Genomic DNA, 12,754 nt, shown 5'->3' on the forward strand with positions numbered 1-12,754 from the left:
CGGGAATCCCCGGGATTGAAAATCCACCCAGGATTGACCCAAAGTGCCCTTGGAAAAGCCCCTGAGCCCTCACAGCTGGGACTTTGGAGTATTTGCCTGGAAATGGGAATTTTCAGGGAATTTGGGAGAAAATCCCAAAATATCAGCAAAAAATAGGCCCAAAAATGGCGAAAATCGACCCAGAAACAACAAAAATCCGCCCAAAATCAACCCAAAGTGGCCGTGGGATTTGGGAACGACTGTGTTCCCGGTTTTTCCTGGGATTTGGGAGTGACCGCATTCTCGGTTTTTTGAATGATCACGCTCCCATTTTTTCCCAGGATTCGGGAATGACCGCGTTCCCGGTTTTTCCCGGGATTTGGGAGTGACCGTGTTCCCATTTTTCCTGGGATTTGGGAGTGACCGTGTTCCCATTTTTCCCGGGATCTGGGCACGGCCACGCTCCCGGCGTTCCCGTTTTTCCCGGATCTGAGCACGGCCACACTCCCGGCATTCCCGTTTTTCCGGATCCGGGCACGGCCGCACTGCCGGCGTTCCCGTTTTCCCAGATCTGGGCACGGCCACACTCCCGGCATTCCCGTTTTCCCGGATCCGGGCACGGCTGCGCTCCCGGCATTCCCGTTTTTCCGTTTTCCCGGGATGCCCACCCGCATCCTGCGCTGCCGGGGGCAGAGGTAGAGGTCGAGGCAGCGCTCGAAGCGCTCGTGGATGAAGCGGGAATAGGCGGGAACGGCGCGCAGGCTCCGGAATTTCCGCGGGATGAAGCTCGGGCGGCGCTCGGCCGGATCCTGCTGCTCCCAGGCCAGCTGCTGCGGGAATTCCGGGAACGGTGAGGAGAGCGGGAATGGGGATGGGAACGCGATCATGGGAATGGGGATGGAGATGGGGATGGGAAAAATGGGAATGGGAAAAATGGGAATGGGGATGGGGAATGGGATAATGGGAATGGGATTGGGAAAAATGGGAATGGGGATGGGATTGGGATAATGGGAAAAATGGGAATGGGGATGGGAAAAATGGGGATGGGAAAAACGGGAATCGGGATGGGATTGGGAAAAACAGGAATGGGGATGGGGAATGGGATAATGGGAATGGGGATGGAGATGGTGATGGGAAAAATGGGAATGGGGATGGGGAATGGGATAATGGGAAAAATGGGAATGGGGATGGGGATGGGAAAAACGGGAATGGGGATGGGGAATGGGATAATGGGAAAAATGGGAATGGGATTGGGAAAAATGGGAATGGGGATGGGATTGGGATAATGGGAAAAACGGGAATGGGGATGGGGATGGGAAAAACGGGAATGGGGATGGGATTGGGATAATGGGAAAAATGGAAATGGGATTGGGAAAAATGGGAATGGGAAAAACGGGAATGGGGATGGGATTGGGATAATGGGAAAAACGGGAATGGGGATGGGAAAAATGGGATTGGGAAAAATGGGAATGGGGATGGGGAATGGGATAATGAGAAAAATGGGAATGGGATTGGGAAAAATGGGAATGGGGATGGGGATGGGATAATGGGAAAAACGGGAATGGGGATGGGAATGGGAAAAACGGGAATGGGGATGGGGATGGGATTGGGAAAGGGAAAAATGGGAATGGGTTTGGGAAAAATGGGGATGGGGATGGCAATGGGATTGGGATAATGGGAAAAATGGGAATGGGAATGGGATTGGGAAAGGAAAAAATGGGAATGGGGATGAGATTGGGAAAGGGAAAAACTGAATGGGGATGGGGAATGGGATTGGGAAAGGGAAAAATGGAAATTGGATTGGGAAAAATGGGGATGGGGATGGGGAATGGGATTGGGAAAAATGGGAATGGGACTGGGAAAAACGGGAATGGGAATAGGATGGGAATGATGGGCATGGGAATGAGGATGGAGATGGAATGGGAATAGGAACGGGAATGGGACAAATCGGCGACAATTCCCAAAACTCACCCCCCCGAGCAACCCCAGGGATGAAACATCCCAAACAATTCCCGGGAAAACTCAACGTGACGCCCCCGATCCCCTCCACGGAGCAGCCCCCTGGGATCTCCCGGAATTCCCGACATTCCCGGAATTCCCACCTCCTCAGGGCTGAGCAGGAATTCCGGGGGCGGGTTGTAGGACTCGGCGTGGCCCGGCAGCGGAATTTTGGGAGCGGGGACGGGATTGGGATTGGGATCTCCCGGAATTCCCGACATTCCTGGAATTCCCACCTCCTCGGGGCTGAGCAGGAATTCCGGGGGCGGGTTGTAGGACTCGGCGTGTCCCGGCAGCGGGATTTTGGGAGCGGGAACGGGATTGGGATTGGGATTGGGATCTCCCGGAATTCCCGACATTCCTGGAATTCCCACCTCCTCGGGGCTGAGCAGGAATTCCGGGGGTGGGTTGTAGGACTCGGCGTGGCCCGGCAGCGGAATTTTGGGAGCGGGGACAGGATTGGGATTGGGATTGGGATCTCCCGGAATTCCCGACATTCCTGGAATTCCCACCTCCTCGGGGCTGAGCAGGAATTCCGGGGGCGGGTTGTAGGACTCGGCGTGGCCCGGCAGCGGGATTTTGGGAGCGGGAACGTGCATCTTGTGCCGGCCCAGCACCGAGTTGGGATCCTCCCGCGCCCACAGGTCGTAAAAAGTGGGAACGTTTTCCTTCGGCTTCCGGGGCTGGATCCAGCCCATCTTGATGGCGTGGACCAGCTTGGAGACCTGCGGAGCATTCCCGGGATTTGGGCGGGGCCGGGAGGGGTTTTCCATCCTCCTCGTCCCACCCGAGCTTCTCCATCCTCCTCAGATTTCCATGGATCCTCCTCATCCCACCTGGATCTTCCCAATCTCCTCATCCCACCTGGATCTTTCCAATCTCAATCCATTGGGATCTTTCCATCTTCCTGAGCTTTCCATCCTCCCCATCCCACCTGGATCTTTCCAACTCCTCATCCCACCTGGATCTTTCCAACTCCTCATCCCACCTGGATCTTCCCAATCTCCTCATCCCACCTGGATCTTTCCAATCTCCTCATCCCACCTGGATCTTTCCAATCTCAATCCATTGGGATCTTTCCATCTTCCTGAGCTTTCCATCCTCCCCATCCCACCTGGATTTTCCCAATCTCCTGATCCCGCCTGGATTTTTCCATCCTCCCCATTCCACTGGGATCTTCCCACCCTCTTCAGCTTTTCCATCTTCCTCATCCCACCTGGATCTTTCCAATCCCCTCAATCCACTGGGATCTTTCCATCCTTTTCGGCTTTTCCACCTTCCTGATCCCACCTGGATCTTTCCAATCTCCATCCCACCAAAGCTTTTCCATCTTCCTCAGCTTTCCATGGATCCTCCTCCTCCCACCTGGACCTCTCCAATCTCCTGGTCCCACCTGGATCTTCCCAATCTCATCCCACCTGGATCTTCCCATCCTCATCCCACCTGGATCTTTCCAATCCCCTCAATCCACTGGAATCTTTCCATCCTCTTCAGCTTTTCCATCCTCCTGATCCCACCTGGATCTTTTCAATCCCCTGATCCCACCTGGATCTTCCCAATCTCCTGGTCCCACCTGGATCTTTCCACCCCCCTGATCCCACCAGGACCTTCCCAGTCTCCTGGTCCCACTGGAGATTTTCCACCCTTCCCATCCCACCGGGATCTTCCCACCCTCCTCAGCTTTCCCGCCCGGATCTCCCTGCCGGAATTCCGGGCTCTCCCACCTTTTCCTTCTCCACCAGGGAGGGGATGAAGCTCCGCTTGTCCGCGGGCCGGTTGGTCACCGGGTGGATCCGCACCTCGTGGCTGAAGAAATCCACGGCCGGCTGGAAAACCGGGAATGCTCAGCCCCCAGCCCGCATTCCCAATGGGAATTCCATCCCCGGGGCCTCACATCCCTCATTCCCAATGGGAATTCCATCCCCGGGGCCTCACCTCCGACATTCCCAATGGGAATTCCATCCCCGGGGCCTCACGTCCCTCATTCCCAATGGGAATTCCATCCCCGGGGCCTCACGTCCCTCATTCCCAATGGGAATTCCATCCCTGGGGCCTCAGGTCCCACATTCCCAATGGGAATTCCATCCCTGGGGCCTCATGTCCCACATTCCCAATGGGAATTCCATCCCTGGGGCCTCAGGTCCCTCATTCCCAATGGGAATTCCATCCCTGGGGCCTCAGGTCCCTCATTCCCAATGGGAATTCCATCCCCGGGGCCTCACCTCCGACATTCCCAATGGGAATTCCATCCCTGGGGCCTCATGTCCCACATTCCCAATGGGAATTCCATCCCCGGGGCCTCACCTCCCACATTCCCAATGGGAATTCCATCCCCGGGGCCTCACCTCCGACATTCCCAATGGGAATTCCATCCCCGGGGCCTCACGTCCCACATTCCCAATGGGAATTCCATCCCCGGGGCCTCAGGTCCCACATTCCCAATGGGAATTCCATCCCCAGGGCCTCCCCTTTCAGCATTCCAGGTGGGAATTCCATCCCATTCCCAATGTGAACTCCACCCCTGGGGTTTCCTGTCTGACGTTCCCATTGGGAATTGTGCCTGACATTCCCGTTGGGAATCGCTCCCCACATTCCCGTTGGGAACCGTGTCCCGTGTTCCCGTTGGGAATCGCACCCCACGTTCCCGTTGGGAATCGCTCCCCACATTCCCGTTGGGAATCGCATCCCACATTCCCGTTGGGAATCGCATCCCACATTCCCGTTGGGAATCGCACCCCACGTTCCCGTTGGGAATCGCACCCCACGTTCCCGTTGGGAATCGCTCCCCACATTCCCGTTGGGAATCGCATCCCACATTCCCGTTGGGAACCGTGTCCCGTGTTCCCGTTGGGAATCGCTCCCCACATTCCCGTTGGGAACCGCGTCCCACATTCCCGTTGGGAATCGCTCCCCACATTCCCGTTGGGAATCGCTCCCCACATTCCCGTTGGGAACCGCGTCCCACATTCCCGTTGGGAATCGCTCCCCACATTCCCGTTGGGAATCGCTCCCCACATTCCCGTTGGGAATCGCGTCCCACATTCCCGTTGGGAATCGCGTCCCACATTCCCGTTGGGAATCGTGTCCCACATTCCCGTTGGGAATCGCTCCCCACATTCCCATTGGGAATCGCTCCCCACATTCCCGTTGGGAATCGCTCCCCACATTCCCGTTGGGAACCGCGTCCCACATTCCCGTTGGGAACCGCGTCCCACATTCCCGTTGGGAATCGCTCCCCACATTCCCGTTGGGAATCGCGTCCCACATTCCCGTTGGGAATCGCGTCCCACATTCCCATTGGGAATCGCTCCCCACGTTCCCGTTGGGAATCGCTCCCCACATTCCCGTTGGGAATCGCTCCCCACATTCCCGTTGGGAATCGCTCCCCACATTCCCATTGGGAATCGCTCCCCACATTCCCGTTGGGAATCGCGTCCCACATTCCCGTTGGGAATCGCTCCCCACATTCCCATTGGGAATCGCGTCCCACATTCCCGTTGGGAATCGCGTCCCACATTCCCGTTGGGAATCGCTCCCCACATTCCCATTGGGAATCGCTCCCCACATTCCCGTTGGGAATCGCGTCCCACATTCCCATTGGGAATCGCGTCCCACATTCCCGTTGGGAATCGCTCCCCACATTCCCGTTGGGAACCGTGTCCCGTGTTCCCGTTGGGAATCGCTCCCCACATTCCCATTGGGAATCGCGTCCCACATTCCCGTTGGGAATCGCTCCCCACGTTCCCGTTGGGAATCGCTCCCCACGTTCCCGTTGGGAATCGCTCCCCACATTCCCGTTGGGAATCGCTCCCCACATTCCCGTTGGGAATCGCTCCCCACGTTCCCGTTGGGAACCGTGTCCCACATTCCCGTTGGGAATCGCTGACCTCGTAGGGGTCGAAGCCGACGTCTCCGAAGTTCCCGCGCTGCAGCCGCCGGATCAGCTCCAGCTGCTCCTCCGACAGCGGCACCTCCGCCCCCGTCTGCCCGTCCTGCACCGTGCGCCTGCCGGGAAACGCGTGTTCCCGGGATATCCGCGTGTTCCCGGGATATCCGCGCATTCCCGGGATATCCGTGCATTCCCGGGATATCCGTGTGTTCCCGGGATATCCGCGTGTTCCCGGGATATCCGCGTGTTCCCGGGATATCCGCGCCTTCCCGGGATATCCGCGTGTTCCCGGGATATCCGCGTGTTCCCGGGATATCCGCGCCTTCCCGGGATATCCGCGTGTTCCCGGGATATCCGCGTGTTCCCGGGATATCCGCGCCTTCCCGGGATATCCGCGTGTTCCCGGGATATCCGCGTGTTCCCGGGATATCCGCGTGTTCCCGGGATATCCGCGTGTTCCCGGGATATCCGCGCCTTCCCGGGATATCCGCGTGTTCCCGGGATATCCGCGTGTTCCCGGGATATCCGCGTGTTCCCGGGAAAAACAGACAGCCCGGGATATCCGTGCATTCCCGGGATATCCGCGCCTTCCTGGGATATCTGTGCGTTCCCGGGATATCCGCCTGTTCCCGGGATAACCACGCATTCCCGGGATATCCGCGTGTTCCCGGGATATCTGTGCGTTCCCGGGATATCCGCCTGTTCCCGGGATAACCACGCATTCCCGGGATATCCGCGTGTTCCCGGGATATCCGCGTGTTCCCGGGATATCCGCGTGTTCCCGGGATAACCACACATTCCCGGGATATCCGCGTGTTCCCGGGATATCCGCGTGTTCCCGGGATATCCGCGTGTTCCCGGGATAACCACGCATTCCCGGGATATCCGCGTGTTCCCGGGATATCCGCGTGTTCCCGGGATAACCGCGCATTCCCGGGATATCCGTGCGTTCCCGGGATAACCAGACAGCCCGGGATAACGACACAGCCCAGGATAACCGCGCATTCCTGGGATAACCGCGCATTCCCGGGATAACGACACAATCTGGGACACTGGGACAAAGGGACACATCCCGGGATACGGACACTGGGACACCGGGATACGGACACGGCCCGGGATACGGACACATCCCGGGATATGGACACGTCCCGGGATATGGACACATCCCGGGATACGGACACCGGGATACGGACACATCCCGGGATACGGACACGTCCCGGGATACGGACACATCCCGGGATATGGACACATCCCGGGATACGGACACATCCCGGGATATGGACACGTCCCGGGATATGGACACATCCCGGGATACGGACACATCCCTGGATATGGACACGTCCCGGGATACGGACACATCCCGGGATACGGACACATCCCGGGATACGGACACATCCCGGGATACGGACACATCCCGGGATACGGACACGTCCCGGGATACGGACACATCCCGGGATACGGACACGTCCCGGGATACGGACACATCCCGGGATATGGACACATCCCAGGATATGGACACATCCCAGGATATGGACACCTCCCGGGATACGGACACATCCCGGGATACGGACACCGGGATGTGGACACCGGGATAAGGGACACCGGGATAAGGGACACCGGGATGGACACAGGGATTCCCGGGATATGGGACAGAATTCCCTGGATGGACAGGGGTACCCGGGATCAGGACAGGAATGGGAGTCCCGGGATGCACACGGATTCTCGGGATGCAGAGGGAATTTCCCAGGAAGCAGAGGGATTCCCGGGATGCAGCTGAGGATGGATGGGAGGCTCCGTGCCTGATCCCAAATCCACATATCCGGAATCACCCCGGGAAAGCTCAGGAAGGCTCCAAACCCTGAATTCCGGGAATTTTGGGATCTCCAAGCAGAGCACATCCACGGAATCACGGAATGTTTTGGGATTTTAAGGCTCATCCCCATGCCAAGGGACACCTCCCGCTATCCCAAGGTTTTCCAGGCCCTTCCCGGGAGTTCCTCACCAGTATTCCGGGTTTTCCATCTTCTCCAGGAACAGGTCCAGCTCGTCCTTGCTCCGCAGGGGTTTGTAGATCTTCTTCCCGTCCAGGTCGTAGCCGACGTGCGGAAAATCCTGGTACCATTCCATGGGAATGTTCCCCACCGTGTTCCGGATGTCCTGGGAAAAACACCGGGAAAAGGGTCAGGAGAGCCCAGGGAATTCCAGGGAATCCTTGGAGGAAAGTGTGATGGGATTCCAGGAAAATCTTGGAGAAAAGCGTGAGGGAATTCCAGGGAAACCTTGGAGGAAAGTGTGATGGGATTCCAGGAAAATCTTGGAGAAAAGCGTGAGGGAATTCCACGGAAACCTTGGAGGAAAGGGTGAAGGAATTCCAGGGAATCCTTGGAGGAGGAAAGGGTGAAGGAATTCCAGGGAATCCCTGGAGGAAAGAGCTGGGGGAATTCCAGGGAATCCTTGGAGGAGGAAAGGGTGAAGGAATTCCAGGGAATCCTTGGAGGAAAGAGCTGGGGGAATTCCAGGGAATCTTTGAAGAAAAGCATGAGGAAATTCCATGGGAGCTGGGAATGGGGAATGGGGTTGGGAATGGGAATGGGGAATGGGGAATGGGAATGGGGAATGGGGTTGGGAATGGGAATGGGGAATGGGGAATGGGAATGGGGAATGGGGTTGGGAATGGGAATGGGGAATGGCGTTGGGAATGGGAATGGGGTTGGGAATGGGAATGGGGAATGGGGAATGGGGAATGGGAATGGGAATGGGAATGGGAATGGGGAATGGAGAATGGGGAATGGGGAATGGGGAATGGGAATGGGAATGGGGAATGGGGAATGGGAATGGGGAATGGGAATGGGGATGGGAATGGGGAATGGAGAATGGGGAATGGGGAATGGGGAATGGGAATGGGAATGGGGAATGGGAATGGGAATGGGGAATGGGGAATGGGAATGGGAATGGGAATGGGGAATGGGAATGGGAATGGGAATGGGAATGGGAATGGGGAATGGGGAATGGGAATGGGAATGGGAATGGGGAATGGGGAATGGGAATGGGAATGGGAATGGGAATGGGGAATGGAGCTGGGGATGGGGAATGGGAATGGGAATGGGAATGGGAATGGGGAATGGGAATGGGAATGGGGAATGGGGAATGGGAATGGGGAATGGGAATGGGAATGGGGAATGGGAATGGGAATGGGGAATGGGAATGGGAATGGGGAATGGGGAATGGGAATGGGAATGGGAATGGGAATGGGGCTGGGAATGGGAATGGGGAATGGGGAATGGAGCTGGGAATGGGGCTGGGAATGGAGCCGGGAGCGGAGCCAGGAGCGCGGCTGCTGCGGGCTCCAGGTGGGAAGTTGTTTTTGGAATGGTCCCGGCATTCCTGCTGTGCATTCCTGGCAGAGGGAAAAGATCCTTCCCTAAAAATATCCGCAGGAAAAGGGATCATTCCCTGAAAATATCCGCAGTAAAAGGGACCATTCCCTGAAAATATCCCCAGGAAAAGGGATCATTCCCGGAAAATATCCACAGGAAAAGGGACCATTCCCTGAAAATATCCACAGGAAAAGGGATCATTCCCTGAAAATATCCACAGGAAAAGGGATCATTCCTGGAAAATATCTGCAGGAAAAGGGATCATTCCCGGAAAATATCCACAGGAAAAGGGACCATTCCCGGAAAATATCCCCAGGAAAAGGGATCATTCCCAGAAAATATCCACAGGAAAAGGGACCATTCCCTGAAAATATCCGCAGGAAAAGGGACCATTCCCTGAAAATATCCGCAGGAAAAGGGACCATTCCCTGAAAATATCCACAGGAAAAGGGACCATTCCCGGAAAACATCTGAGCCACACACAGGGAAAAGGGGATGGCAGAGGCGCAGCATTCCCAAATCCCACCCTGCAGCATTCCCAAATCCCATCCCTCAGCATTCCCAAATCCCATCCCTCAGCATTCCCAAATCCCACCCTGCAGCATTCCCAAATCCCACCCTGCAGCATTCCCAAATCCCACCCTGCAGCATTCCCACTTCCCATCCCTCAGCATCCCCGAATCTCCGTGTCCCTGGTTGGAATTTCATGGATTGTGACTCTGATTCCGTGGATTTTGGCTGCGATTCCATGGATTTCGGGACTCCCTGCACTCCCACCCTCTGCCCATGATCATCTCCACATCCCTGGCTGCAATTCCATGGATTTTGGGACTCCCTGTGCCCCCAATAATCTCCTTGTCCCTGGCTGCAATTCCATGGATTCTGGCTGCGATTCCATGGATTTTGGGACTCCCTGTGCCCCAAATCATCTCCTTGTCCCTGTCTGCGATTCCGGCTGCAATTCCATGGATTTTGGGACTCCCTGTGCCCCAAATCATCTCCTTGTCCCTGGCTGTGATTCCATGGATTCTAGCTGCTATTCCATGGATTCTAGCTGTGACTCCATGGATTCTAGCTGCGATTCCATGGAATTCTAGCTGCTATTCCATGGATTCTGGCTGCGATTCCATGGATTTTGGGACTCCCTGTGCCTCCAGCCTCCGACTTGGACCATTTCCACATCCCTGGCTGCGATTCCGCGGATTTTGGCAGCGATTCCGCGGATTTTGGCCGCGATTCCGCGGATTTTGGCCGCGATTCCAGGGATTTTGGCTGGAATCCCACAGAGTCTGGCCGCGACCCCACGGATTTTGGGAGTCCCCGCGCCCCCAGCCGGGCTGGGATCCCCCCTCTGCCCCCGGGGGGATCGTTCCCAAGGCCAGCCGGGCCGGGCTCGCCGGGATCCGGCCTTTTCCCGGGAATTGCGCCGGCGCGGCGGAGCGGGGATCGTCGCCGGCGCTAAACGAAAGCAGATGGCTCCGGGAGCTTCCAGAGGGCCGGGAAGGGGATGACAGGGGTTGGATTTCGGAAGCTGCCGAGACAGGGATTAAGTGCGGGAGCGCACGGAAGGTGCCGCGCTCCGGCCGGGAACGAACCTCCCGCGCGGAGCTCCCGGGAGGCGCCGCTGGAAAAGCGGGGGGAGCTCGGGAAAAGCGGCCAGCCCGGCGCTTTTCCAGCTGGGAATGCCGCCTCTCCTCAGCCACCCGAGATTCCTGAAGTTTTGGGGGTGGGATGAGGCGGCCTGGAGCTGGGGGAATTCCCGGATACCCTGGGGATTCCATGGGGTGGATCTTGGGAATGAGCTGGGGGGGGGCAGGGAAATCCCGGGAGATCCCAGAGCCCCTTCCAGAGGCTTTTCCAGGGTTTTTCTGGGAGGGCGGGAGAGGGGTTTGGGAGGCAGGCTGGAGGGAATGGCTCCCCATGGAATGTTGGGGTTTTGGGATGGAATTCCCAGAGAATCCGGGGCTGGCCCAGGATCCCCGGGATATCCCGGGATAGCGGGAGCTGCCCGTGGAACGGGACAGGGAATGGCACCTGACACCTCTGGAATTGCCGTGCCCCGGGCAGGGAATTGCAGCAGATCCCAGCGGCGGCTCCTCAAGGGTTAATCCCCAATTCCCTCCCGCGGGAATGGGAAGGGGCCGGGATTAATCCCAATTCCCAGCCGGAATTCCCTGCAGGAACAGGGACACGGGGACAACGCAGCATGGAAAATCCTCCGGGAATCCTCGGGGATCCCGGGACACCGGGAATGTCGTGGGGAGTGAATTCCCTCGGCTCCAGGCGCTCCCGGAATTCCAGAGGGATCCCGGAGCCTTCCCCGGAGCTTTGGGATTGGGAAAAGGGTTTTTATCGGGAAAACCGGGAAAAGAGCGGCGAATTTCCCGGGAATGCGGCGAGTCCCGGGTGGTGGGGGCATTCCAGAGGGATCCGAGAGCCTCCCCGGGAGCTTCGGGATTGGAAAAAGGGTTTTTATCGGGAAAACCGGGAAAGGAGCGGCGAATTTCCCGGGAATGCGGCGAGTCCCGGGTGCTGGGGGGATTCCAGAGGGATCCCAGTGCTCCCTCCCCGGGAGCTTTGGGATTGAGACAAGGGAATTCATCAGGAAAACCGGGAAAGGAGCGGCGAAATTCCCGGGAATGGGGCGAGTCCCGGGTGCTGGGGGGATTCCAGAGGGATCCCAGTGCTCCCTCCCCAGGAAACTTTGGGATTGAGACAAGGGAATTCATCAGGAAAACCGGGAATGCGGTGAGTCCCGGTGCTGGGGGGATTCCAGAGGGATCCCTCCCGGGAGCTCCGGTGATCTTTGGGACTGGGACAAGGGAATTTTTGGGGAGAAGCGGGGAAGGAGCGGCGAGTTCCCGGGAATGCGGCGAGTCCCGGTGCTGGGGGGGATCCCAGTGCTCCCTCCCCGGGAGCTCCGGTGATCTTTGGGACTGGGACAAGGGAATTCATCAGGAAAACCGGGAAAGGAGCGGCGAAATTCCCGGGAATGGGGCGAGTCCCGGGTGCTGGGGGGATTCCAGAGGGATCCCGGAGTCTCCCCGGGAGCTCCGGTGATCTTTGGGACTGGGACAAGGGAATTTTTGGGGAAAAGCGGGAAAGGAGCGGCGAGTTTCCCGGACTGCGGCGAAGGGGTTAAGGGAGGGTGAGCTCAGGTAGGCGGGCCTGGGGCTCCCCTTCCCAAAAGCTCCTTTTCCAAGGAAGCCGGGCGCGGGGGAGGGGCCGGCCCGCCCATCCCGCCGCTATAAAATTCCCGCAATTCCAGCCCGCGGCTCCCGGAGGATGCGCACGTGCGCCGGGAGCGGCGGCGAGCCCGGGAACCGGGAACGAACCGGGATAAAGCCCCACACCCGCCCCAAAGCGAGACTTAAACCCGCAAGAGACCCGCGGTCAAACCCGCCCCGGAGCAGCGCCGTAAGACCGGGACTGGACCTCAGTCAGCGCGGGATAGAGGCGGGACAGAAGCGGGATAAAAGCGGGATAGAAGCGGGATAGAGGCGGGACAGAA

The 12,754-nt window shown here is 58.0% G+C and overlaps 1 protein-coding gene across 1 annotated transcript in view; it reads right to left on the reverse strand.

The window, feature by feature from the left end:
* BOP1 (BOP1 ribosomal biogenesis factor) overlaps positions 1–12,754 on the reverse strand; it is an 86,409-nt gene that overhangs the window by 14,784 nt on the left and 58,871 nt on the right. Inside the window, exons 4-8 of the mRNA XM_077781671.1 lie at positions 7,869–8,023; positions 5,865–5,982; positions 3,702–3,803; positions 2,490–2,702; positions 648–809 (exon numbers count right to left, since the gene is read on the reverse strand). Of these exons, the coding sequence (XP_077637797.1) occupies positions 648–809; positions 2,490–2,702; positions 3,702–3,803; positions 5,865–5,982; positions 7,869–8,023 (750 nt within the window). The remainder of the gene's footprint in view (positions 1–647; positions 810–2,489; positions 2,703–3,701; positions 3,804–5,864; positions 5,983–7,868; positions 8,024–12,754) is intronic.

This window comes from Lonchura striata, chromosome 1 (genome assembly GCF_046129695.1).
Source record: "Lonchura striata isolate bLonStr1 chromosome 1, bLonStr1.mat, whole genome shotgun sequence".
Classification (NCBI taxonomy): Eukaryota; Metazoa; Chordata; class Aves; order Passeriformes; family Estrildidae; genus Lonchura; species Lonchura striata.